General features: G+C 46.1%; 1 protein-coding gene across 2 annotated transcripts in view; it reads right to left on the bottom strand.

Moving 5' to 3' along the window:
* Positions 1-249: 249 nt before the first annotated feature.
* The window catches only part of babam2 (BRISC and BRCA1 A complex member 2), a 116,500-nt gene continuing 91,316 nt past the window's right edge, over positions 250-25,433 (bottom strand). For both annotated transcript variants that reach the window (XM_056296194.1, XM_056296195.1), the window contains exons 8-12: positions 13,245-13,344; positions 4,325-4,395; positions 4,077-4,159; positions 3,415-3,568; positions 250-1,340 (exon numbers count right to left, since the gene is read on the bottom strand). In XM_056296194.1, coding sequence (XP_056152169.1) covers positions 1,277-1,340; positions 3,415-3,568; positions 4,077-4,159; positions 4,325-4,395; positions 13,245-13,344 — 472 coding nt within the window. In that variant the 3' untranslated portion in view covers positions 250-1,276. The remainder of the gene's footprint in view (positions 1,341-3,414; positions 3,569-4,076; positions 4,160-4,324; positions 4,396-13,244; positions 13,345-25,433) is intronic.

Below are 25,433 nucleotides of genomic sequence, written 5' to 3'. Positions count from 1 at the left end.
CACACAGTCTGTGCGAGTACACGCTTGTGCACGGTTGCGCGTGTTTGCGTATACACACACACACACACACACACACGCTCCTCCCTCCACTGTGGCTCCTTATTGCTCTCTCCCCAAAACACTGTCACATTAATAGGTTGCTAAAAACGCTATTTCTTGCAAAACCCCGGCATCGCATAAGTTTTCCTCATACTTTAGTGTGCCCAAGTGTGCAGCATCAGGACTCAGGGACAACTTTATAAGGAGGGTTTCATTGCCAGGTTTATTTTCTGAGATGAAACAGGGATGAAAAAAAAAAAACACACCAGAAAATATTATCAACTGACTTACAGTGCTGACAATGTGCCAATAAATGACATCACAGGATGTTGAGGAACGACACGGTACAAATAAAAACATCTTCAACGTCACGACGGCTCCGCTCACGGCAGGCAGGCAGGTTAGCATTTTTACATTAAAGACGGGGCACAATTAGGAGTAGAAAGGACAATTATATCTGATTGTTAAAAACAAACTTTGAGTACACACAGTTTCCCTGACCTGATCTCATACCTCCACAAATCAATTCACATGATGCTCGTGCTTTACATACAGTTTACATATCAACAAACTATCATTGCACACTACAGCATTTCTGAGATGAGAAACTTTAATAAGCTGAATTCGCTTAAGGGCCAGCTGACATCATTAAACATAATGAAACAATACCGGCGATTGTTTGGCGAGGGAGAGACTGGGAGAGATCTGTTTGGGGCTGCTGCGTCGATTCTCAGTAAAACAATTTGGGGTTTCCTACCCCACAATTTACGGGCCCTCTGCAGTTGACTGCAACCAATGAGAGATGGCGCGTGTTCGAGTGTTTTTCTTTCAGTGGGTGGCAAGTGGCGGCGTGTGGACTGCACATTCGAAACCTTTATGACACCAAAACAAGTGGTGTTCTCTCTACAAATTTAATAGATAGAAAACGGAGGTGTTGAAAAAGAAGCACAAATGTCATGATGAGAAAATTAGGAATTCAAAGGGGTGTTTGTGTGTGTGTGAGATAAACAAACTCTTATTCTCACTAAACTGTCACAGTACATTTAAATGTCATCAAACCGCCTCCACGCACACACACACACACACACACACACACACACACACACACACACACACACACACACACACAGATATACACACACACACACACACACACATAGATTCACATTCACAGAGGCATGTGCACTCACTCCCTCTCACAGGCAACTCTCCAAGCACGCTATTAAACTAGAGAGTACTAGAGTTTCCCATTGGCAAAGGCTCCCTCTTGGAACTGAGGGATGAAGCTCTTGAAGTATGCCCTGTGAGAGACGGAGGAAGAGAGAATAAGAGAATGAAAAGGTGATGGAGAGGGAGCCGGGGGGGGGGGGAGGCAGGCGAGAGAGAGAGAGAGAGAGAGAGAGAGAGTGAGGGGGGAGGGAGAGCGAGAGGGGGACACACACAGTAATACAATTAAAACATCAAAAATGTGACAGGAATCCTCACCACTTCAAAGCCTTTATCAAACTCAGTGTGTTCACTTTGTATCAGTGCAGATAAAAGGGAGGTTCTCTTGTTTACTTGTAAGAGATACAAACAGAACCGGATATATCGCCTCCTCACACATCAGTACCACTCTCGCAGCAAAGAACATAAGAAAGAAACAAACAAGTGATTATTGGTGCTGAAACACCGATACACATCGTTTGATTTGTGCTGTGAAATTCATACTGACTGAATAAATAAAGAAACTGACAGAAAGACACGCGAACACAGAAACACAGACAGATGGGCTGTCAAGACAGACAGACGGACGGACGGATGGATGGAAAACTTGTGAGAGATTCAACCACACCTTTCTTTAGTATGATCAGATCTCTCTATGCCATATACTACATGGTAACACACGCCTTTCTGAGGCCCAGCTTGAGCTCAAATATTTACAAAGGTTACAAACCTTTGGATGAGAGGTATTCTGGCTATGCAAAAAGCAAACACTGTTCAGACAACAGACAATGCCCTGCAGATTAACTATACTGGGGTCACACCAACCGTATGTAATGAAGGTGGGAAAATGATATGAATGATGAATGACATCAACAAACACAGTGTAGTCCATAGTAATGACAATAAGCTCTACTCCTGTCATACCTGTAGACTGATACGCCGCATTATTCTCTACAAATTACTTTGTTTGGGTCACCAGTAAAGGCTGAATTGTTAGAATTTCCGTTGTATGAAAATCAAATACAAATTTGAAAAGCAGCTGCAACGTGCACTTTACGGTGTTTCTTATTGCTGTGTAATGTCACTATGGATCTTATATGTAGGCCACAGCTTCAACTAAAACATTTTGAGTCCGATATCAATTATCAGGCACATTATTTCCAGACACATCCAGATATGTGTTATCATTTTTTTTCCCGGTGCAACTCAACACAACATTTTTCATGTATCAGCGAATTCACTTGGCAAGAGTTGGAAACAGATCCTGCAATTTGCCAATGTGGATTTTTCAGGAGACGGCAGGAGATAAACTTATCTTTTTGAATGTGCCTGGCACAAAGTCAGTGGCGATGCTGCCACACCAAGACTTATTCGCTTCACTTGTATCGTGTAACAAATGGCCTGCTACACAAACACGTGAAGCCCAGGACAAATGAGCTGCTACAGTGGAGAAAAAAGTCAACGCAGATGTTATTTCCCCTCGCTGTTGCACTGAACTTTCTCTACTAAAGTTTGAAAAAAAACATTTTTTTTTTTGGATTTTCTTTTCTTTTCTTGTTTTCTCCCCAGTTTCCCGGCCAATTACCCCACTCTTCCAAGCCGTCCCGGTCACTGCTCCACCCGCTCTGCCGATCTTGGGAGGGCTGCAGACTACCACATGCCTCCTCCGATACATGTGGAGTCGCCAGCCGCTTCTTTTCACCTGACAGTGAGGAGTTTCACCAGGGAGACGTAGCACGTGGGAGGATCACGCTGCCCCTCCCCCCGAACAGGTACCCTGTCCGACCAGAGGAGGCGCTAGTGCAGCGACCAGGACACATACCCACAATTCGGCTTCCCACCCGCAGACACGGCCAATTATGTCTGTAGGGATACCAAGCTGGAGGTAACGCGGAGATTCTAACCGGCGATCCCCATGTTGGTAGGCGACAGAATAGACCGCCATGCTACCCGGACGCCCCCCTGTATTGAACTTTCTATACTAAAGTTTACATTCTGAGTACATCGTGACCCTTACATCCATGAAATCTGCCAAAAAAAAAAAAGACTCAGCAGCAGTAGCAGCCAAAATGTAAATAAAAAAACAAAACAAAACATGAATTGTTAATGTTGACATTCAGTGTTTCTGTGCTAATTCCACGGCTCCATAAGCATGACCGCTCCACTTACTTGGCCCTCTTGGCCATCTCGTTGCCGTCCCAACGCGGACTGTAGGGATACGACTTCTGTACCTGCGAGTAGAGCTGCCCGCTGTTGGTGAAGTGGTACACCGACTGGAAGGTCAGCGTGGGCTGGTCTCTGGGAAAATACAGTGGGAGGTCCACTACCGAGAGGATTGGGGGGGGGGGCAGGCGAGGGAGATTGAGATGTTAATAAAAGAACAGTAGCAGAAATGATCCCAGCAGATCAATAAAAACAGGACCCAGCTTGTCAGTGATGTAAGTACGTGAGTATAATGGTTGGAACGGATTTGATGATGGTGGGGAGGAGGAGGGGGGGGGTGAGTCTGTCTGTGTGTTCTTGTACTTCTATATTTGTGAGGACCAATTTGAATTTTGAATCAGAGTGAGGACATTTGTGCAAAGTGAGGACATGTTGGCTGGTCCTCACTTCTTCTAGGGTCTATTCTGGGGTTAGGATTTGGGTTTAAGGTTAGAATTAGACTTAGGTTAAGGTTAGGCATATAGTTCTGATGGTGAAGGTTAGGGTTAGGGTCTAGGGAATGAATGTAGTCAATGTGGGGTCCTCACAAAGATAATAAGTACAAGAAGTGTGTGTGTGTGTGTGTTTGTGTGTGTGTGTGTGTGTGTGCGCTTCTCAGAGATTTGTACCGTGTACTAGGAAGCAAAAGTCTTTCCACATGAGTAGAAGAGTGAGCTTTGTGAATCCCTCGGCGTCGTACTCGACCACTCCCCTGGAACAAACACACAGCGCCACATGTACATCGCCGTGTCTCATTTAGCACACCGAGCACTTCCTCACATAGAAATGGACAATCTCGATAACAGCAACGGAATAATATTTTTTTTCTTTATTGGCTCGGCGGCGGGAAAGAAAAGGGCCCGAATGGCAGACTTACATTCCAAAGTGGCTGAGGAAAGCGGCAATGTACTCCCTCCTCTTGTGGTAGCCTTGGATGACGTACTGCACCTGGAGAGAACAGAGCGAACAGCAGAGCGGTTGCCATTGACGATGGAGAAGGGACAAATGATGCAAGGGCGCATGTGTTAAAGTACAGCAGGAACTGAACCCTGCTATGATATCAGTAAAAAGAAAGGTACCCCTCCTTGACTCAAACAATGGCTATGAGAGAACAGATACCACGGGGGCTCTCCATCATAAAAGTGTAGCTGTGACATCTCAGAGGGGAGTCAAATTTTTGGCGAGGAGACGAGTGCCTTGTTTTTCTTTCAGAATAATAACTAAAACATTTTTCTCGTGAAACGAAACAAAAAAGCCCCCCCCCTCCCCCCCAAAAAACATGAGCTGAGTAAACTGATCTGGATCTCAGTTGCATTCAAATTCACACGTCACTACAGTTGACCTCTATGTGACGGCGTCCAGCAAATTCACATCTTGACCGGAAGTGAACCCGCTGATCGCATCGATTCCCCTCAGATGAGCTGATTTCAATGCAAGACCTCACCGGCGTAAATGCCGGTGTGATGGTGAGGTCAACACCAGCGTTTTACAGCAACAGAGGATGCTCTGCACGTTCTGATATCTGCATCTTACGTACATGTGTCTTATATCTGAAGACTGTTGTGTTGTCGTGTTGTTATTCTATGTTAAGTACACAGACGGCCACGAAACTGCAGTCAAATTCCACGTATGTGCAAACCTACATGGCCAGTAAACATGATTCTGATGTGATTCGGTGATATTTTAGATGGTTCAGAAACAGGATTTCAGTGAAACACATTACAGCCCAAACAAAAAACTGTGACCCTCCAGCTAGAATCTGTATTTCTCTATCTATTTTTTGAAGCATTCAAAAAAGCAGTACCCCGAAATTCAAAATGCCTCATCTGCAAGCTTTTCTCACCTGGGTGAGGGCCTACATTAACCCACCATCACAAGCCCTGCTCTCGTGAGCACGCAGCCGGCGTGTGTTTAGCACCTGTGGGCAGATGTGATTATCCGCTATCTTTAAGCGCTAGCAGGAGAAGCCGGGGGCCGCTTGACTGTTAAGCGTGATGGGCAGGTGAGAAAGCCTACGGCCGATTCTGCCAGCCACGCCGGACCATGAAGGTGACCGGCTGGGTTCGCCTAACTAGATTGAACCTTGGCAGGCTGCTTGGACGGCGTGGGAGAGGGCCCTGTCTGGAAAACCCAGAATAATATTCTACACCACCCATCTCATTAAGTTCTTCAGTGACAAAGACGTTCCCATGGATAGTACAATACCCCAAAAACAAAACAACATGCCAAACATCATTAGATTTATGAGTAGAAAACATATATTTCAGGTGCTAAAACTTGCAAAAAAAAAATAAAATTGAAGGGCACGGGGTATATGTGCACAAGCATCTCACAAAGAGAAACGCTGAAACTGCAAGACAAGCTAGAATCCTGAGAAAGGGGAGGTGAATTCAGGACACGTGGACAAGGAACTGTAAAGTGATGGCAAGACTGAATGGCACACCAGAACCGGCTGAAGACACAGTCGTCAGAGACACAAAAGACCTTGATCAGTATGAATGAACATGATGAATATTATGGTCGAGAGGTGGACTAGTGGGGAAATGTCATACCTTCATTTCAGTTGTGTTGTTTAATATAAGGTGCAGTGTTGTTTGTGAGTGGCCAATCTGGTATAAGGAGATGTGTGCGGGGGCATCCGGGTGGCGTGGCGATCTGTTCTGTTGCTGGTTCAATGGGCTCAGTAATACAGAACACCGCTGGTGCATCACACCTTTTTATTAGAGGCACCACAGGCTTGAGCAACAATTGCGCACACACCTACGTATAGGGTAATAGGTATCAATTACCAGTGTTAGAATATTTCTATCTTAAATTCTGGGGAAATACACAGTATCCTAGCTTAATTGTGGGTGTAGTATTTCCGCAGTGGAGGCACCGCGCTACTTAATGTGTTACATTACCATTCAAGTTTTCTTGTTATTACTTTTCAGCCTTGTTATACTTTTCAGTCACATGTGATAGTTACCTATTCTAATAATAACAGTAACCTAGTGACATTAGGGGTAGACAGGAATTTCAGCCATCTCACCATTGCCTGCTGAGAACCTAGGATCCTGTTTTGTTTAATATATGAGTGTGACTCCTGTGTGCATTATAACACAGGTAAAAAGGGGTTACATAAGGATAAAAAAATCCACCGATGGTAACACTGTTGATATGTCACTAATAAAAGAAGTAATTGACTGTGTTCTCAAGCCATATATATATATAAAATCCTTTCTAACAGGTCTTTTTCCCAATAAAATGAAAATAACCAAAGTGTTCCTATCTATAAAAAATGGTGACAAAAATATTGTATCAAATTATGACCTGTGTCTTTGCCACCTTAATTTATTAAAATACTTGGGAAAATTATTTGTAAATAGACTTGATGACTTTACTGAGAAATATGAGGTATGGAGTGACCATCAATATGGGTTTATGAGCAATCGATCGACATCTTTAGTAGTGATGGATTTTGTAGAAATTATAGCAACAGCAGTAGAACCATTTAAATGTAAATGTTCAGGAGACCACCACTTTTGCAGGAAACCAGTGTAAAAGGCGCCAAATGCTGCAAAATTGACTTGACTGTCAAGTGACTGCACTGCCTCTAACATGGCCTTCCAATCTCATTCCAGTGCCAGATAGACCTCAGTTTGTAAAGTGCTTTGAGTGGCTGTTGCAGCTAGGGAAGTGCTATATAAAATGCAACTTGACGGATTGATAGAAAAAAAAAACCCAACGCACTGTAGGTGCTTTTATTGAGTTATATAAATGGCTTGACATGATCGAGCATTCCTTACTTTTGCAGAAATTGGAACGCTATGGTATGAGATGTCACACAATGCTGTTTAAGAAGTTATTTAAATAACAAACTTCAATATGTGAAAATTAAAAAAATTGAATTGCATTTTAGAAGAGTAACTTGTGGTGTTCCACAAGGTTCGGTATTGGGACCCAAGTTATTTATACTTTATTTGTATCTTTGAAACATGTGAAGTGAGAACCAATGTAAAGTAGCTTTCTGCTAGTTTCAAAAAAATTTTAAAATGTAAAATAATTAAGGATTATAATTTAGAATAATTTTTTTTCTTCTTTTGTCTGTACTGTTGATATTCTGGGTTATTGTAAGGATTGTATGGCAAAGGCAACAATAAGCCTTAGGGTTCAGCCTATTCCTTTTTCGGTCATTAATTGATTGAATTTTATTGTGCAACTGGACTGGTGTAAATATGTATGATGATGTTTTATCTGCCCCATATGATCACAACTTGAGTTTTGTTCCTTATAATGTATGACTGAAATAAGCCATTCATTCATTCACTCATTCATTCATTCAAAACACACACTACAGCAGAATCACTCTTGTTTACAGTTCAAAACAATCGATGAGAGCCGTATAGTGTGAAATGTTATCTGTTTCACAGTTATGGATATTTTCCATACAAATGCATGACATTTTTTACTCTTTCAGCTGTAACTTCGACTGAACAGTTCGTTACAGGGCATAAATTTGCAAGCATTGTTGCAGATTATTTACACTGGTTCAGTTCCACTTTTCTGTGAATAGTGAGCCTCCGCTGTATTTGATTCAGAGGACCTTACACACAACCGGCTGCTCCAGGCTTGTTTCTGCACACCATCTAAAATACAAGGCTAACCCTTTAACAATCAGGAATGGAGCTGGGGAACATCGTCGCTTTACCTACTGTGTGGTTGTGATAACTCATTGCACCCCGTAGATTTAGAAACGACAGCCTTTTGCAAAAGGGGGAAAGTAGTAGTCTCTGATACACACAGTCATGTGTGACTGGTCTCAACTCTGCAAGAGCACTTGAACACAAGCGTGCATGTGCTCACACATGTTGTGACTCACTCCTATTCACCATTCAGTTTTGTTTACTTAGGACAGTTGAAGAGGCAGTCTAGCTTTCTCAAAAGCGGCAGGGCCACATACTCGAGAGGCTGTTTGTTTAGTTACAACAGTGTGTGTGTGTGTGTGCATGCCAAGGGAACTGCGGCTCACTGAACTTACACACCCACACTAAAAAAAAAAAGGCTCTTACCCCCTAGTTTCCCTCCCCCACCGTGACAGCATATGAAGCCCAGTCGTTCTATTGGCTGCCTGGAGGCGCGAGTGAGGAAAGACAGGTGAGCTTGCTCCACAGGTATTCAACTTGCCCGCACCCATGATTGCTCGCCTTCGCATCCGTTTATCGAGTTCCGGCGAACGTCCTTCAGGGGGGTTACACAAATGAAGGCCGGAAGTGCTTCCTTCTCTGCTGCCAAGAAACATCTGCCCTCTTTGTCACATTCACAGTCATTCTCTCACACTTCTTTTGGGTAAAAACTTTTACACTGTTTTCTAGTCTGACTTTAGCCAAGTTGCAACCAGTTTTATAAATCACTGCTTTTTGGTATCACTTGTTGACATGTGTACACCAAGGTACTTCAAATATCTATTTAACGTCACACCTACTATGACCTATTGTCAAATGTAATACCCAATAAGGGCAAATGGTTGATTTGAGAGCCTTAAGAACCAGTAGCAAATTTGTGCTTATCTGGTGGCTTGCTCTTCTATTATGAAAATGGCAATGACTAAGAGAAGATGGGTCTAACTCAAGGCAGAATAAGAAGACATATAGGGTGTCTGCGTGGCGTGGTGGTCTATTCTGTGTCCTGGTTGCTGCACTAGCACCTCCTCTGGTTGGTCAGGGCGCCTATTCGAGGGGGAGGGGGAACTGTGGGAAATAGTGTGATCCTCCCACGCGCTACGTCACCCTGGCAAAACTCCTCACTGTCCGGTGAAAAGAAGCGGCTGGCGACTCCACTCCACATGTATCGGAGGAGGCATGTGGTAGTCTTGCGGGCGATGATTTTGTATCTTGGTGTGATGAGTCCTTTCTCCACTTAAATGTGTCTAAAACTAAAGACATGATAATCAGCGTTAGAAAGACTTCTAGTCCTGTAACAACCCGCATTAAAGGTGCTGACATTGAGCTTGTGGACAGTACAAATATCTGGAGGGTGTTCTCAACAACAAAGTCATGTTGCTTCCACATCAACAAAGTTCTAACGAAGACTTTTTTTCCTGAGGAAAATGTGGACATGTAATGTCTCCTCCCAGATGATGACTCTCTTTTATAGACATTTTATTGAAACAGTTTTAATGTACTGTATTGTTGCTTGGTTTGGTCATTTGACTCTGGCCAGTAAAAAAAAAAAAGGCTCGATAGACTCATCAAATGGGCAAGTAAGATTTCAGGGAGAAGTCAAGCCCAGCTTACCGACCTTTATAACAGGAAGGTGTTCAGAAAGGCTACTTCCCTTCTGGCGTGCCAAGGTCACCCCCTTCGGCCAGAGTGTGAACTGTTACCCTCAGGTTGTCGGTTGAGGACGCCCTGTATTAGGACCAAGAGATACAAGGCTTCCTTTGTCCCCACTGCCATCCAATTGTTAAATGGTAGATAGTATTCATCTGCTGTATGCAGATTGCTTGTTTCCATGGTCTGTATATTTGAACTCCTTTGGTTCTCCTTGCCCGATATGTCCTGTTGGTTTTTGTTGTCCATCAGTGATGTGTCAATTCTACCTTGGTGTTTGTGTGTTTTGTTTGTGTGAGAGTTTTATATATACTGGCTGCAAACTAATTTCCCTGTAAGGGACAATAAAGATACTTTGACTAGTCTGCAGCCCTCCCCGGATCAGCAGAGGGGGTGCGGGGGCAGCGACCGGGACGGCTCGGAAGAGTTGGGTAATTGGCCACATACAATTGGGGAGAACAGGAGCGGGAAAAAAGAAGACCCATGACACACAAACATAACAGCAGTAACACCATTAAACACTACTTGACATATATTTGGTATGCCAAATGGATAAATATGAAAAATGGATAAAAGTTAAAAGTAACCAAAAAGAAGAAGAAAAAAAATCATAATTTTATTATTGGGGGTGGCACGGCTCAGGAGGTAAAGCAGGTTGTTTAGTAGTTGGAAGTTTTCCTGGTTCAATCCCCGGCGCCTCCAGAGAGTGTGCCGGAAGTGCCCCTGAGGAAAACACTGAACCTCTTAACTGCTCCTGATGAGCAGGCTGGCGTCTTGCACCGCAGCCTCCACCATCAGTGTATGAATGTGTGTGTGAATGGGTGAATGTGAGGCGTACACTGTAAAGTGCTTTGAGTGAGTAGTCGGTAGACTAGCAAAGCACTATATAAATGCCATCCATTCACCATTTATTACACTGCAGGGCTCATTGGGACACATTATGTTATTGGACAACTGTAGCGAGTTGGTCCTTTCAGAAAACCTTTAGGGACATCACAAAGTGTCTCCGTGAGTAAAAAAAGGTAAATCCGCACAGAAGTTGCATGACAGAATTGTTAAAAGATCGGTGGCCAAAATGCACCACGATGGTAGCCATCTCGCCAAAGTCATAAACAGGCAAGAGGTCACCAGAAAAGGTCGATGCCAAACTAAGTTTAATTTTAAGTTTTGGAAATTGTTTTCTATTTAACACTCAAAAATTATTTTCATAATCGCAGCTGGCAAGACTTGCGGGGCATTGAGTGGTTTGGGTATTTAAAGGGACATTTCCGCAATTTACAACCCAGAATCTGGCAGAATCTTTCACGCTGATTAAGTATTGAACAAGCTCGCGTCAGCCAGCCGCTGTCATGTCAAGTTGCAAAACTGCAATGCAACCCTTCGAGGCAACAGCGCCCGCCAAATATCATCCACTTAAAGAGCGCTCTTTTGGCACCGACACGCTCAGAATGTTATGAGAGGAGTCCAAAGTAGCCTTAACCACACTATCAATCACGGGATTACATAGATAGCAGCCCATTTCTATGGAAGCCTTGCTCTGCGATCCTGCGAGGAGCGAGTTATTCCAGGAAGAAAGCAGTGTAAGGTGAGTGAGTCGGAGAGAGAAGTGCAAAAAATAGGTTTAACACTGCACTGATATATACTGTACTGGGATCATCTTTTCATAATGGAAGGTGTTTTCGGACACTTCTCAAAACATTATGACCCCGTTGGTGCCAGGAAACCGTTTTTAGTGGACATTCTTTGGCGAGTGCCCTTGTCCCAAAGGATTAGATTGCAGCTTGGTAAACAGCAGTCGACTGATGCGAGCTTGCTCAGTACTGAATCAGTTTAAAAGATTCTGCCACCCATCGCGCAGTTTGACTCTTAACAGTAAGAAAATACAACCTCGGCTGGGAAAATTAAATACCAATAAAAAAATACTGGCGTTTCCCTTTAACATTTAACATCATCCAAAGCGGCAATGCCCCTGTGTGTGTGTGTGTGTGTGTGTGTGTGTGTGTGTGTGTGTGTGTGTGTGTGTGTGTGTGTGTGTGTGTGAGAGAGAGAGAGAGAGAGAGAGAGAGAGAGAGAAAGACAGGTGGACAGCTTACGGATGTGCTCGGCTTGTTGACGTAAATAGTGGCAGTAAAATAATAAGTCACACTCCCTTCTACTTCCCTCTGCCATGCCTTTCTCACGTCCCTTCTTCCGTCTTTTCAACATGTGCTTCCACACCTAAGGCGTGGGCTCTCCCGACCGCAGCGGAGGTCAACCTCCCTTCTGGGGTAGGTGAGTCTGGGATTTGTGGAGCGGTAGGATGGGGTGGGGGGAAGGGGGGGGTCTCTCCAATGACCTTCAAATTAAACAACAAGAGACATAGAGGTCAAACAGGGACACATAGGTGTCTGGGTAGCATAGCGGTCTATTCCCGTTGCCTACCAACACGGGGATCCCGGTTCGAATCCCTGTCTTACCTCCGGCTTGGTCAGGCGTCCTACAGACACAATTGCCCGTGTCTGTGGATGGGAAGCCGGATGTGGGTATGTGTCCTGGTAATTGCACTAGCACCTCCTCTGGTCGGTCAGGGCGCCTGTTCAGGGGGGAGGGAGAACTGGGGGGGAATAGTGTGATCCTCCCACACGCTATGTCCCCCTAGTGAAACTCCTCACTGTCAGGTGAAAAAAGCGGCTGGTGACTCCGCATGTATCGGAGGAGGCGTGTGGTAGTCTCCAGCCCTCCCCGGATCAGCAGAGGGGGTGGAGCAGTGACCGGGATGGCTTGGAAGAGTGGGGTAATTGGCCAGATACAATTGGAGAAAAAAGGGGGTAGAACCCCCCCCCCCAAAAAAAACCAAACAGGGACACGTATTTAAGACCATCTAGAGAATGGCGGTCAGAATCCAGGTGAGGAGGCAGAAGAGGATGGTATCTGTGCACTGTCTCTCTTTGCGTGCACGGGTGGGTGGGAGAGATGGCGGGTAGCGATGGGGGTGGAGGGGGGGGGGAGGTCGGGGGTCAGTGGTCGGTGGGGAGGGCGTGCGTGTGAGACGACCCCGAGGGGGCTGGCGTTACAGCGCATCTACATTCCATCTCTACCTGTCAACCTGCGGCGCCCAAGGAGCACCGAGACGGCCCGTGGAGGTCAGCCAGCACGCCCACGCCTGTAGATGTCGGCACATACATGCGTGAATGCACATGCTCGCACACAGCTTGCCAAACAAATCTTCTGCAGTAGACGCATGGATTGCTGCGCCACGGCCAACATAAACTTTGAGACTTCGAAAATTGAACAACACACACACACACGCTCATTCACACACAGACAGTTTACTCAGTTCTTTAAGAATATTTAGACAGGAAAAGCAACAACGTGGAGCATAATCCCAGACCTGGGACAGTCAGAAATGTCCTCTAAACTCATCCACATCCACAGTGCAGAACAGCTGCTCAGACAAAAAGAGTGCAAAATAAATCAGCTTGTGTACAGGAAGCAATTTTTTCTGACCTTGTTTGTGAGTAACTGGCACACTTGAGGAACGTAGTCAATGAGGCAGCCTCCGCCGGGGAATGCTGGGATATGAAGTGCCGAGGAACCTCCAAGAGCACTGAAGTGAAGCAAAAAAAGAAGAAAAAAAAACACAGCTGTGATCATACCGCCACCATATTCACACATTTCAGACACAGCACCAGGTTACTGTCATTGCTCCGAGCCCTGTTGATGCTGTTATAACCAAAAACAGATGTGCTGGTGTTCAAATCTCTCCGTGGTGTCAACACTTTTGGTAATCACATTTATTTCAACCAAAACTTCCCACAGCGAAACATTAGGTAGCTCATACAGAGTAAGTCCAGAAAGAGTTGCTGCTTGTCACACTTTGACAGGGATCTGAATGTGACTCTTTTCTTTTTGTTCTTCTAATTTTTCCCCAGGCTCACAGCAAGAAGGTCCTGGGTTCAAACCCTGGGGTTGTCCAACCTTGGGGGTCATCCTGGGTCGACCTTTGTGTGGAGTTTGCATGTTCTCCCTGTGTCTGCGTGGGTTTCCTCTGGGTGCTCTGGTTTCTTCCCACAGTCCCAAAGACGTGTAGGTCAGGTGAATCGATCATGCTAAATTGTCCCTAGCTGTGAATGTGTGTCAGCCCTGTGATGGACTGGTGGCCTGTCCAGGGTGCCTCCCCCGCCTGCCGCCCAATGACTGCTGGGATAGGCTCCAGCATCCAGCCACCCCAATTGGGATAAGCGGCTTGGATAATGGATGGAATGGGTGATTTCCCCCCCTTTTCTCCCCAATTTTACTCGGCCAATTACCCCACTCTTCTGAGCCGTCCTGGTTGCTGCTCCACCCCCTCTGCCGATCCGGGGAGGGCTGCAGACTACCACATGCCTCCTCCGATACATGTGGAATTTCTAGCCGCTTCTTTTCACCTGACAGTGGGAGGATCACGCTATTCCCCCCAGTTCCCCCTCCCCCCCGAACAGGCGCCCCAACCGACCAGAGGAGAAGCTAGAGCAGCGACCAGGACACATACCCACATCCGGCTTCCCACCCGCAGACACGGCCAATTGTGTCAGTAGGGATGTCCGACCAGGCCGGAGGTAACACGGGGATTCGAACCAGCGATCCTTGTGTTAGCAGGCAACGGAATAGACCGCCACGCTACCCGGACAACATGGAATTTGAACTTGAGCCTTTCCATACGTAGCTGTGGTGAAATAGAAATACAGGATAAACTTGCAGTCACACAGGGAACGCTGCGACCAGAAGACGTGTCAATAAAGTTATGTATGAAGGACGTTAAAGTTTGCCCCCAAAGGGGTCACGGGGACACCTCTGGGTGTGTGGGCAGTGAATACAATGTGTTCACAACATTGATCCGAGCACAAGGAACATTAGTTCGCCACCGTCCATAGAAATTGTGTGTGCGAGTGTGTATGTGTGTGTGTGTGTGTGTGTGTGTGGGGGGTGACTCATGGCCTTTCTTCCCCCTTTGCTTGTTCATTTATTTCTTTGACATCCTTTCAATCTAATCCTGCAGCACTGCTCCATTTGTGATTAGTGCATGCTTATTTAATCAGAGAAACTGCCGGCGAGGCTCCCCGGTGACTAACCAACCGAAGTAATCTTCCCCTCTTTTCTTTTTCTGCTCTGGGGCAAAAAGAAAAAGGAAAAATCTGGGGCTGAGTTAGAGGTCTTTACAGCTGCTCAGCGGCATCCAGCGTTCACTCTGAGGCAAAATGAAACTTTGGGGTTGTGAGAAAAATGTTTTCCTCGTCCACTCTTATCTCATACTCGGTTTCAACACCTCTGTGGGAGTGTCGCGGGATATTTGGGAATGCTATTATGTCATCGAAAAAAAATACTCAGGTCGATCGCATCTGTTTATCAGGCTAAGCATGCATGATGCATGTGTATGGCATGAATCATGCAACATTATGGCGAGTGTCAAAGGTCATGTATGTTGTGCTGCATCCTGGGGGCGTGTTGCTTGTTGATGAAGAAGTGTGCAACAGTCAATAGATCATGTTTTTTTTAAGCTATGTGGCTATGAATATATCTAAAGGTGAAACAAAACATTGAGTCATAGGGAAAAGTCATAATCCTTCAAAGATAATCCAGGCCATACAACCCCCCCCCACCCCTACCCAAAACAAAACCCCAGTATCCATGGTGGGAATGATATCGTTCACATATTAATATTATGACAGACTGTGAGGCCGCAGTGACGAAAGAAATCCTTGTCAGATGACTTGTGTAATGCTGTTGATACCACAGAACCACTAGTGGGAGGATAAGGTTGATCACACCATCATCTGGCCACTTAACCCAAAACCACGGCGACATAATGGGACTGTGACCTGACAAGATGTTGACCCAACAGTGAAAGGATGACCTGGGTAGTGACCTTGGTTGGGAGGGGTCCGCTCAACTGTGTGTGACTTAGCGTTGATCCCAGATCGGCCCCGAGAGGTGTGTCCACAAAAACTCGCCTGGACGCCGTCTGTTGTGCAGCGTGTGAGAACTGGACAGACTTCAGTTGATTTGTCATCCTTGAAATTCATGGGAAGTGTTCTTACTGGAAGTACAAATTTGCCTAAGTTGCTAAAGATTGTAGCCACACCCGTGGCTTACACAATAACAGTTTACACTCCTCAGTCCAGGTCTTTGGTCTGACTTCAGACTTTTTAGAGTTTACTTCACAGAGAGGCAAATATAAACTCTTGAAAAGCTGTTTGCATAAAAAAAAAACATTCTTTTCACAAGAACTCTGAAGTCACCATTTACGGTAGGTTTTGTCCATTTAATTAGAATGGGCCGGTGTGCTTCGACAAACGGTCAGTTCATCTTAGCTTGCATCAAAACTGGAAGTCTAGATGATGGCCATCTATCCACCTACCGATCTTAGAACAGCCGCGTGTCGTTCAGAGCAACCAAACACAGACATTAGAAAGTAAAGTGGTGAGCTCATCACTCGGTTGTGCCAATGACAGGCATGTGCAGAAGGGTGCTGTAGTTTTTGTCATTCTAACTGCACGCTTCTAAAAGAACCGAGTGAATGGAGGATGATTACTCATTGGCATCTATCTCCAACAACCAACAGTCAAACTTGATTAAAAGTTAATCAAAGCACTCTGTGTGCTACCGGGGTACTAAGGACGCATATGACCTTAACTGCAATTACTGTGACGGTCTAAGTAAAGGTTTTGATGAGTTAACAGGTTGAAGGTCCAAACTGAGTTAGAGGGATTTCATCTTAAAGACAAGCTCAGGTCATCTGTGTAGTGTAGCGGTCTATTCCGTTGCCTACCAATGCGGGGATCGCTGGTTTGAATCCCCATGTTACCTCTGGCTTGGTTGGGCGTCCCTACAGACACAATCGGCCGTGTCTGCGGGTGGGAAGCCGGATGTGGGTATGTGTCCTGGTCGCTGCACTAGCGCCTCCTCTGGTTGGTGGGGGTAACTGTTTGGTGGGGCGGGGGAACTAGGGGGAATAGCATGATCCTCCCATGCGCTACGTCCCCCAGGTGAAACTCCTCACTGTCAGGTGAAAAGAAGCGGCTGGGGACTCCACGTGTATCGGAGCAGGCATGCGGTGGTCTGCAGCTCTTCTCGGATCGGCAGACGGGGTGGAGCTTGGAGCAGTGGGGTAATTGGCCGGGTACAATTGGGGAGAAAAAGGGTGGAAGAAAAAAAAAAGTCCAGCTTAGGGTATGGAACAGACCAGGCAGTCATTCAAACTGACCACTCATATTTTTGCAGATTATGACAACCCTCAAATACAGGATTTAAATAAATGACAATCAATAAACACATGTCAGAGGTATGTGAGGTCCCAGACTTGGAGACACCCACCTTCTCTCCGCAAAGAGGGGCTGAGAGAAGACCGATTTGAAGGGTTGGGGACGCCTTTATGCCGCTTTATAGAGAAGAAAGGTCCTCAACAGCTTTGTATATGTGTTCTAGTGAAATATGCAGAATGCAATTGGCAAGTAAAAAAATTCCCTGAAAAGTTTTCCCATTCAGCAAGAAGGTCCTGGGTTCGAGCCCCGCGGTAGTCCAACCTTGGGGGTCATCCCGGGTCGTCCTCTGTGTGTCTGCGTGGGTTTCCTCCGGGTGCTGCGGTTTCTTCCCACAGTCCAACGACCTGTAGGTTAGGTGAATCAGCCATACTAAATTGTCCCTTGGCGTGAATGTGTGTGTCAGCCCTGTGATGGACTGGCAGCCTGTCCAGGGTGTCCCCTCGCTTGCCGCCCAATGACTGTTGGGATAGGCTCCAGCAAATCCGCGACCCTGACAGCAGGATTAGCGGTTTGGATAATGGATGAACGGATGGAAGTTTTCCTATTGACGAGGGAAGGGGTTTGTTTAGAAATCATCAACATGAAGTGATTTTCTCTAAATATATACTAATCAAAATGCATTACGCCTGTTTCTGTTGGAATTATGAAGCGTCATTACGACTGAACACTTGAAAATGGAGACATTCTACACCTGGCACCTTTAATATTATGAAAATCCCAGTATTGTAGGACTTCCAGAAGGAGGCTTTGATTCGGCAGAAAAATCCTGCTCAATGAGTTACCTATGGTTACGCTGGGAATCCGGATACAATGGCATTATTCCTTTCCCAAATGGGCCCCCGAGGTGTCCCTGGCCTCAGTGTGCACCGGCGACGAGGCTCTCATTAAGCTACACACACATAGTGGAGTCATCGTATGGACAATATGCCTACCAAGCCTCCTCTGAGCAACCAAGTCTACTGTATGACATATTTACAGTAAGCAGTGCAGCACACGAGAACATGTAAACAAACACACACACATGCACACAAATGCACGTGCTGTACAGTGACAGGGCTGGCTATGACTTCATCAACCCAAGAGATTATCCTCAGTGACTCAGGTGGATGGTGACGAAGCTCGGTTTGTTTGTTTGTGTGTGTGTGTGCACGAGAATATGACAGTACGAGACAAGTGATGCTTCGAGAGCAGATAAGGACTTGCAGCTGTAAGGAGGGCAACAGACATGCCTCATTAGTGAACTGAAAGACGAGGCAAAGTCCAACTTTTCAGAGATTGTTTCAAAGCCACAACATCTCCATTTTGACTGCTCTCTTCCATTTTAAGCAGCCCAGAGGGTTTTAAAAGACCTACACATGAGTCGGCATGTTGTCCGTTTAGGACAAATAATGTCCTATTCTTCTTCAGTGACTAGACAAGGCGCTTGTGGCCTACAGCGGCTACTACTATGTGACCATTCAGATGTTGCTTGGCCAAAATGTCCCTTCAGAACCTCGAATCATCATTCATTTGCATAAAACCAGGCTATTAAAAGGCCCACAGGCCCACAATGCGTCATCGGCATATAAAGATCTGTGGGGAAGAAAAACTGAATTGGAGATTTGTGACTTTGAAACTCTGTTGTCCCCCCAAAAGGACGAAAAATTCACGAGGCTGAAGGAAGAAGATGATTTGTGGATGAAGGGTTGAGGGTGAAGCGTGGTTCCTTGATGTTTGTGGTTTAAAGAGAAATCCCAGCCTACAACATGCAGTTTTTTATCATAAAATGGAGCTAGGTGCTTTTGATATACATGAAGGAAGTTCATAGTCCCCTTTCTGACTCACTGTCGCTGAGTCAACCATGGTAGCAGTGCAGTGCATGGCGACTCCCCTTCACAACACTCATTACAATTACACTTCACACTACTGTTGGCAGCCTTGTGGGCTGAATAAAGAGGCAGATCTGTGAAATGGTGGGCCGACGAGCGCATCGCTAATATTTCTTTAAGGTTTCTGTATGCATATAAACTGTGCAAAATATGCATAAGCCTGGAACGGTTCTCAATCAGATTTCAATCTCAGATTTTAGCTGGTGATGCAATCATGGTGGGTACCAGTTTTTCTCTTTTAGCTGCATTCGTTGGACTAACATGGTCAAGTCAAGCCATCTTGAAACCAGGTATAAGTCAAAAGAAGACATGTTGCCCCCCACGAGTGATGCAGTGATGCCTTATCTTTCTCTGTTGCAATTCCAGGAGGAGACTGGAGCTGCAACTAACGATTATTTTCATAACAAATTAATGTAACAATTATTTTTTTTATTAATCATTTAGTCGGTTAAACTTCAAAAACACTGATAAATACCCATTTTAAATTTTCAGAGTCCAAAGGGATGTCTTAAAACTGTTTACTTAGGGGGTGTCCGAGTAGTATGGCGGTCTATTCCGTTGCCTACCAACATGGGGATCACCGGTTCGAATTCCTGTCTTACCTCCGGCTTGGTTGGGCATCCCTACAGACACAATTGGCCGAGTCTATGTTACAGAAGCCGGATGTGGGTATGTGTCCTGGTCGCTGCACTAGCTCCTCCTCTGGTCAGTCAGGGCACCTGTTCGGGGAGGGGGGGTGGGGGACTAGTGTGATCCTCCCACACGCTATGTCCCCCTGGTGAAACTCCCCACTGTCAGGGGAAAAGAAGCGGCTGGTGACTCCACGTGTATCGGAGGAGGCGTGTGGTAGTCTGCAGCCCTCCCCGGATCAGCAGAGGGGGTGGAGCAGCGACCGGCACGTCTCAGAAGAGTGGGGTAACTGACTGGATACAATTGGGGCGAAAAGGGGGGGGATGTTCAGATGGGGGAAATAGAAGTACGCACCAAATTTCAACACTCCAGCTGCGATGCCGATAAGTTGGTTTGTTTAAAATTTGGAATGATAGTGGTTGGCATGGCAACCATGTTTGGACAATTGTTATTTTGCAAATGTTAGACTGATTTGGCAGGATGTGTTACATCCCAAGATTTCATCAAAACTGGAACAGCGGCGTCTGTGATTTTATACCTGGACGAACGGATGGACGATCAAGATAGTTGGGACAATTAGTGGCGACACACACACACACACACACACACACACACACACAAACACTGGTTTACTGACTGGAGAGACAAAAGACTACCCACAGATTTCTGAAGCCGGTTACCAGTGAAAGCGAGCTATCACCATGTCTGCAGACAGACGCACGATAAAAGGCGCCTCCAGCGAGACGAGAGGGAGGACGGCGTGCCAGCGTGCAAGGAGACGTGTCTGCAGTGACTGCGGCGCGCAACATGTTTTTATCAGACTGACAATTTCTGATTGTGACAGAAAAGAAAAAATGTTCAACAAAAAACCTTGAAGAAAAAAACAATCAAGAAAATGAATCAAAATTCAAGGATTTTTCAAAGACTATAAAACATCTCCCAACAATGCCGGAGAAGGGACACACGAACTGCACACCCACACACTCAGGCACATGTGCGAAATACCACATGGACACACACACACATGCACACACCGAAAGGCAAATGCAGATACACAAACATTAGTGCACTGTAGCCTAAAACTGTCTCTCTCTGTTGAGTTTTCTGGGCTCCTAAATCTGGTTTGGGGGCAGAGACGGTGCCCACTCAGTTCTTTTATGCAATGCAGCAGGTTTGCTGGGGGAAGCAGAGCCGCGTCCAGCTCGTCTCCCAGGCAGAGCACAATCAGGTAAACGAGAGGGAGACGCGAGAACGGAAAGGGGTCGGTCGGGGGGAGGGCGAGGAGGCGAAAGCAGTCAAAATCAAAAAAAGGAGACGCCGTAGAGCTGCAGATGTGGCGTGCAAAACTTGACGGAAAAGTGGCGGTGAAACTTAAACCCCATAATGAGGTAACTATCCAGTCACGCTAAATGAAAAGTGCGTCCTGGCTGGAGCGCCGGCACGTTACGTGGGCTCTGATAACGCTCTCTAATCCTCTCACTTAAACCGTGCACGCCGGTGTAATATGAATAAGAGCAGAAAAACGCAGCGTCAATTAGCATCCGAATTACAAATAAAACCAGAGAACCTCATTCATTATGTGCATAATCTGGCATGTTCAAAACGCAACCGTAGCACATATTCACGGGGTAGAAAAAAAGCGTTAACTGAGTCAACGAGTTCAAATGCTCCCTCGCCGCCGTGTCATCTCGAGGACACCTCTCCCATGTTGTGTTAAATACAGCTCAATAGAGGATGAAAACCGAGGAGGAGAAGAAGAAGAAGAAGAAAAACCCAGCATGGCCTGAAGCTTCACAGAGGGATACTCTTCCCTGCAACATTAGCTCTGAAGTGTTTGATGCCTTGTGTGCGACCGCTTTTAAGAAGTCCACAGGGACCGGTAACGTTTGATCTGCTTCTTCTGAAAATCTCATGCCCATCTAATACCGCTGAACCCTGGGCTCACAGAGATCTAATTGGACTAGTCTCTTTAGTACTACTGAGATATGGATGTAAGCCAACACACTCCTACTTGACTCCCACTTGATCCTGGTGACCCAACCAGCGCCCTATAGCAGCGCTAGCCTTGTTGGCTGGGGAAGCGGGGAACCTCGGCCAATTCCGAACTAATCATTTTACCTAATGACGCCTTTCTAAGTATGCAATTGTATGGGTCTAGGGGCCTCGCCGTAGCGCCATCTCCTTCGTATCAGCGGTTGTAAACGTTATTGTTAAATAGCTTGTTAGCAAATGCTATCGTTTTTAAATCCACTCGAAAAAAGGCTCCAAATATATTGAATATCTGATTTTTTTTCCTTCTCTATATGGATGCAGAACCACACAGGGTTGCTCCTTCGAATGCTGCAGGGATTTTGCTTTTTTCCCCCCCCTTTTCAAGCACCGAGAACAAATGGCCACCATACAATTAATTTTTACATTCTAGGCCCATTTCTCCCACTGAGACTTTCCTACTTAAATGATGGTTAGAAAAGCACTACTTGAAGGTATAAAATACTGACATAGCGGGCTTCTTTTTTTTCTTCTTCCTGGAAACCATCAATGGTGTTGATAAAAGTGCTCAACAAATGAGGAGCAGACTATTAAGATCTATCCTACATTTATCTTGATATATATTTTTTTTTTTTCCTGCATCTTTACATATATATATATATATATATATATATATGGGTGTGGGAAGATGGTGTTGCGAACTCAGGTTTGCAGCGGCTTCACCCAGTACCGCCTATGCAGTGTCTTTGTCCACGTCTACGTCTAAGTTTGTGTCATCATGTGAAGTTTTTATTTTGATCTTCGATTTTTTTTCTTGTTTAATGGCCGGGAGAGCTGGCGTTGGATCGGCCTGGGAGAGCCTGGTCTGCCGCAGCCTGTGGGCCCAGGGACCACGGCCCTGCTCGGAGCTGTGCCCGAGAGGAAACACCGAGGCGGTCTGGCGGCGGCCTCACCTAGCGTCGACTGTGGAGTGTTTTTGTCTGCGTTTGTGTTGTTGTGTGGAGTGCGGGGGAGGTGTGTCGAAGGTGTCTGGCTGGGAGAGCTGGCGTTTGATCGGCTGAGGGAGCCTGGTCTGCCGGGTCCGGCGGGCCCGAGGCTTTGCCTGGAGCTGCGCCCGAAGAGGAAGCGCCGAGGGCGGACTGACAGGACGCAGAAGCGGGGCAGGCTAAGCTAACTGCTAGCCCATGCAGCCCGGCGGTTCTGAGTCATCCCGGCTGGCGTTCGTTCTCTGGACGGTGGAATTTTTGGACTGTGTTGTTAACTGTTTGTGTGTTTTTTTCTTTGGTCTCTGTTTTTGGAAGTTTTGGATATGTGTTTTTATCTTTTGTGTTGCACTGCTGTGGGCTGGGTGAAACGAAAATTAATTTCTTTTTGTGTACGCAAGTACACGATAGAAATGACAATAAATTGTTCCTGATCCCTGATATATATATAGATCGATAGATATAGATATATACATCAATAGATATAGATATTCCGCTCCTCATTAGTTGAGCACTTCTATCAACACCATTGGCGGTTTCCGGAAATGTTATATATAAAATGTGTGTAGAGAATATAGCACTGATGGCCAATATGGCAATGCTTTTGATAATAATATTGAAGACAGATAATAATATTTAAAACACTGCATACAAAATGAACACTGAATAAGACCAAAAATGAATGTGAGGAGAGCAGAATAGCGGTTGACGTGTCTTAATCAATACAGTTTGTACAGCAAGCGGCAGATATAAAGGAATAGTTGCATCAAAGTGAGAAAAGAAAAAAAGGAAAAATGGTGCTAAAGTCTTTACGGTATGTATTGGTAAATACGTGGGTGTCAGTTAACGTATTTCAACAATTTTTTTTCTGGCTGTTCTGTAGCCAGAAAACATTACTGATCAATGGTCCGTCTGAAGATAAAGGAAAGGGGAAAAAAGATAGAGGGAGGGAGAAACAGTGAGAGAGAGAGAGAGAGAGAGAGAGAGAGAGAGAGAGAGAGAGAGAGAGAGAGAGAGAGAGAGAGGTGGAGGGGATGGCAACCATGGTATAACAGAGTAGCTCAGGGGGCTTACGATTTTCCTTCAGTACCCCTGCATCCGAACGGCCGCTGACAAGACAAGGGGCGGGGGGGAGTGAGGTATCAAACAGCTCGGGAATGACGGGCGAAGGAGAGGGAGCAGCAAGGTTGGAAGGAGAAAGGGAGCGAGCGGAGGAGAGAGAGGTAGCGAGAGAGGGGAACGGCGCCCCTCCCGTGTGTTCTGCTTTTCTCGCAGCGTTTCGGTGGAGCGAGGAGCGACCTTGCCGGGAAGAGCGCGGCGCTGCTCTCTCTTTCAAGTCCCACTCGCTCTCCCCGCTCCCTTTGAGGATCAGCCAGAGGGATCAGCAGAGGAGAGAGCGATAGAAATAGAGAGAGACAGGGAGAAAGAGACGGGCGGATGGCGTGGAAAAACGGAATGTAAAGGGAGGAGGTGGGGGGGGGTAGGCCCAGTAGGGGGAATTTATAATATTAAAAAAAAGGAAGTTAAAAACTGTATGATGGACAGAACAGAGGAAAACAGAAACAGGCAAAGAAAGACAGACAGAAAGATAGATGTGTGTGTGTGTGTGTGTGTGTGTGTATGTGTGTATATATATATATATATATATACACAATATACACTTGTGTGTGTGGAGAGAGACGTATACAGACTGACTGACACACATACATAAAGTGCATTCACACACGCACACGCACACACACACACACACACACACACACACACACACACACAGAATAACTTATGAGCAACTGTCGGCTAAACATAACTCTAAAGCATTCCTGAAAATAACTTTGTAGATAGGTAGGTAGGCAGGTAGGTAGATCAGATTTATATATAGTGCCTTTCTAAATACTCCAGGATGCTTTGATAGATAGAAAGACAGACATACGCATACATACATACATACACACACACACACACACACACACACACACACACACATACACACATATATGGGTCGGACCCTTTATTTGACTGGTTAGCGGAGTCGCCCGTGGTGTGGTTGACCCGGGTTCGCTGCCCCAGAATTCGTCACAATATATTACTCCACCGTTAAATACCCTTGCATTGTTTGTCTGGTGTGAGCAGACGGCGGCGCGAATTCACGTTTGCGGCGGCCTCACCCAGTACCATCCATGCAGGGTCTTTGTCCACGTCTGTGTCTAAGTTTGTGTCTTCGTTTGATGGCTGGGAGAGCTTGTTCTGCTGCGTCCTGTGGGCCCAGGGACCACGGCCCTGCCCGGAGCTGTGCCTGAGGAGGTAACACCAAGGGCGGTCTGACAGGATGCGGACGCGGGGCAGACTAAGCTAACTGCTAGCCCATGCAGACCGGCGGTTCCGATAACACCGAGGGCGGTCTGGCGGCGGCCTCGCCTGGCGTCGACTGTGGTGTTTTTGGTGTCGTCGTGTGGAGTGCGGGGAGGTGTGTCGAAGGTGTCTGGCCGGGAGACGTGGCGTTGGATTGGCTGAGGGAGCTTGGTCTGCTGCATCCGGCAGGCCCAGGGATGACGGCCCTGCCCGGAGCTGCGCCCGAAGGGGAAACAATGAGGGCGGTCTGACAGGATGTGGACACGGGGCGGGCTAAGCTAACTGCTAGCCCATGCAGACCGGCGGTTCCGACAGTCATCCTGGCTGGCGTTCGTTCCCTTGGACAGTGATTTTATTATTTTTTGTTTAATTTGGAGATATATGTTAGTTTGGATATGTGTGTTCTTGCAGTTTTTGCAGCCCACAGCAGGAATAAAGGTCCTGACATACACACATACACACATACATGCAGAGTGAGGTATAGGCAACAGAGAGGGACCAGAGGAGGTTTTACGTAATTGTTTTTCACACAAAACAAGGCAGTCGGACAAAGCAACTAAAGAATAACAAGAGTCA

The sequence above is a fragment of the Lampris incognitus genome, chromosome 16, assembly GCF_029633865.1.
Source record: "Lampris incognitus isolate fLamInc1 chromosome 16, fLamInc1.hap2, whole genome shotgun sequence".
NCBI lineage: Eukaryota > Metazoa > Chordata > Actinopteri > Lampriformes > Lampridae > Lampris > Lampris incognitus.
This window is presented reverse-complemented; position numbering and strand designations above follow the sequence as displayed.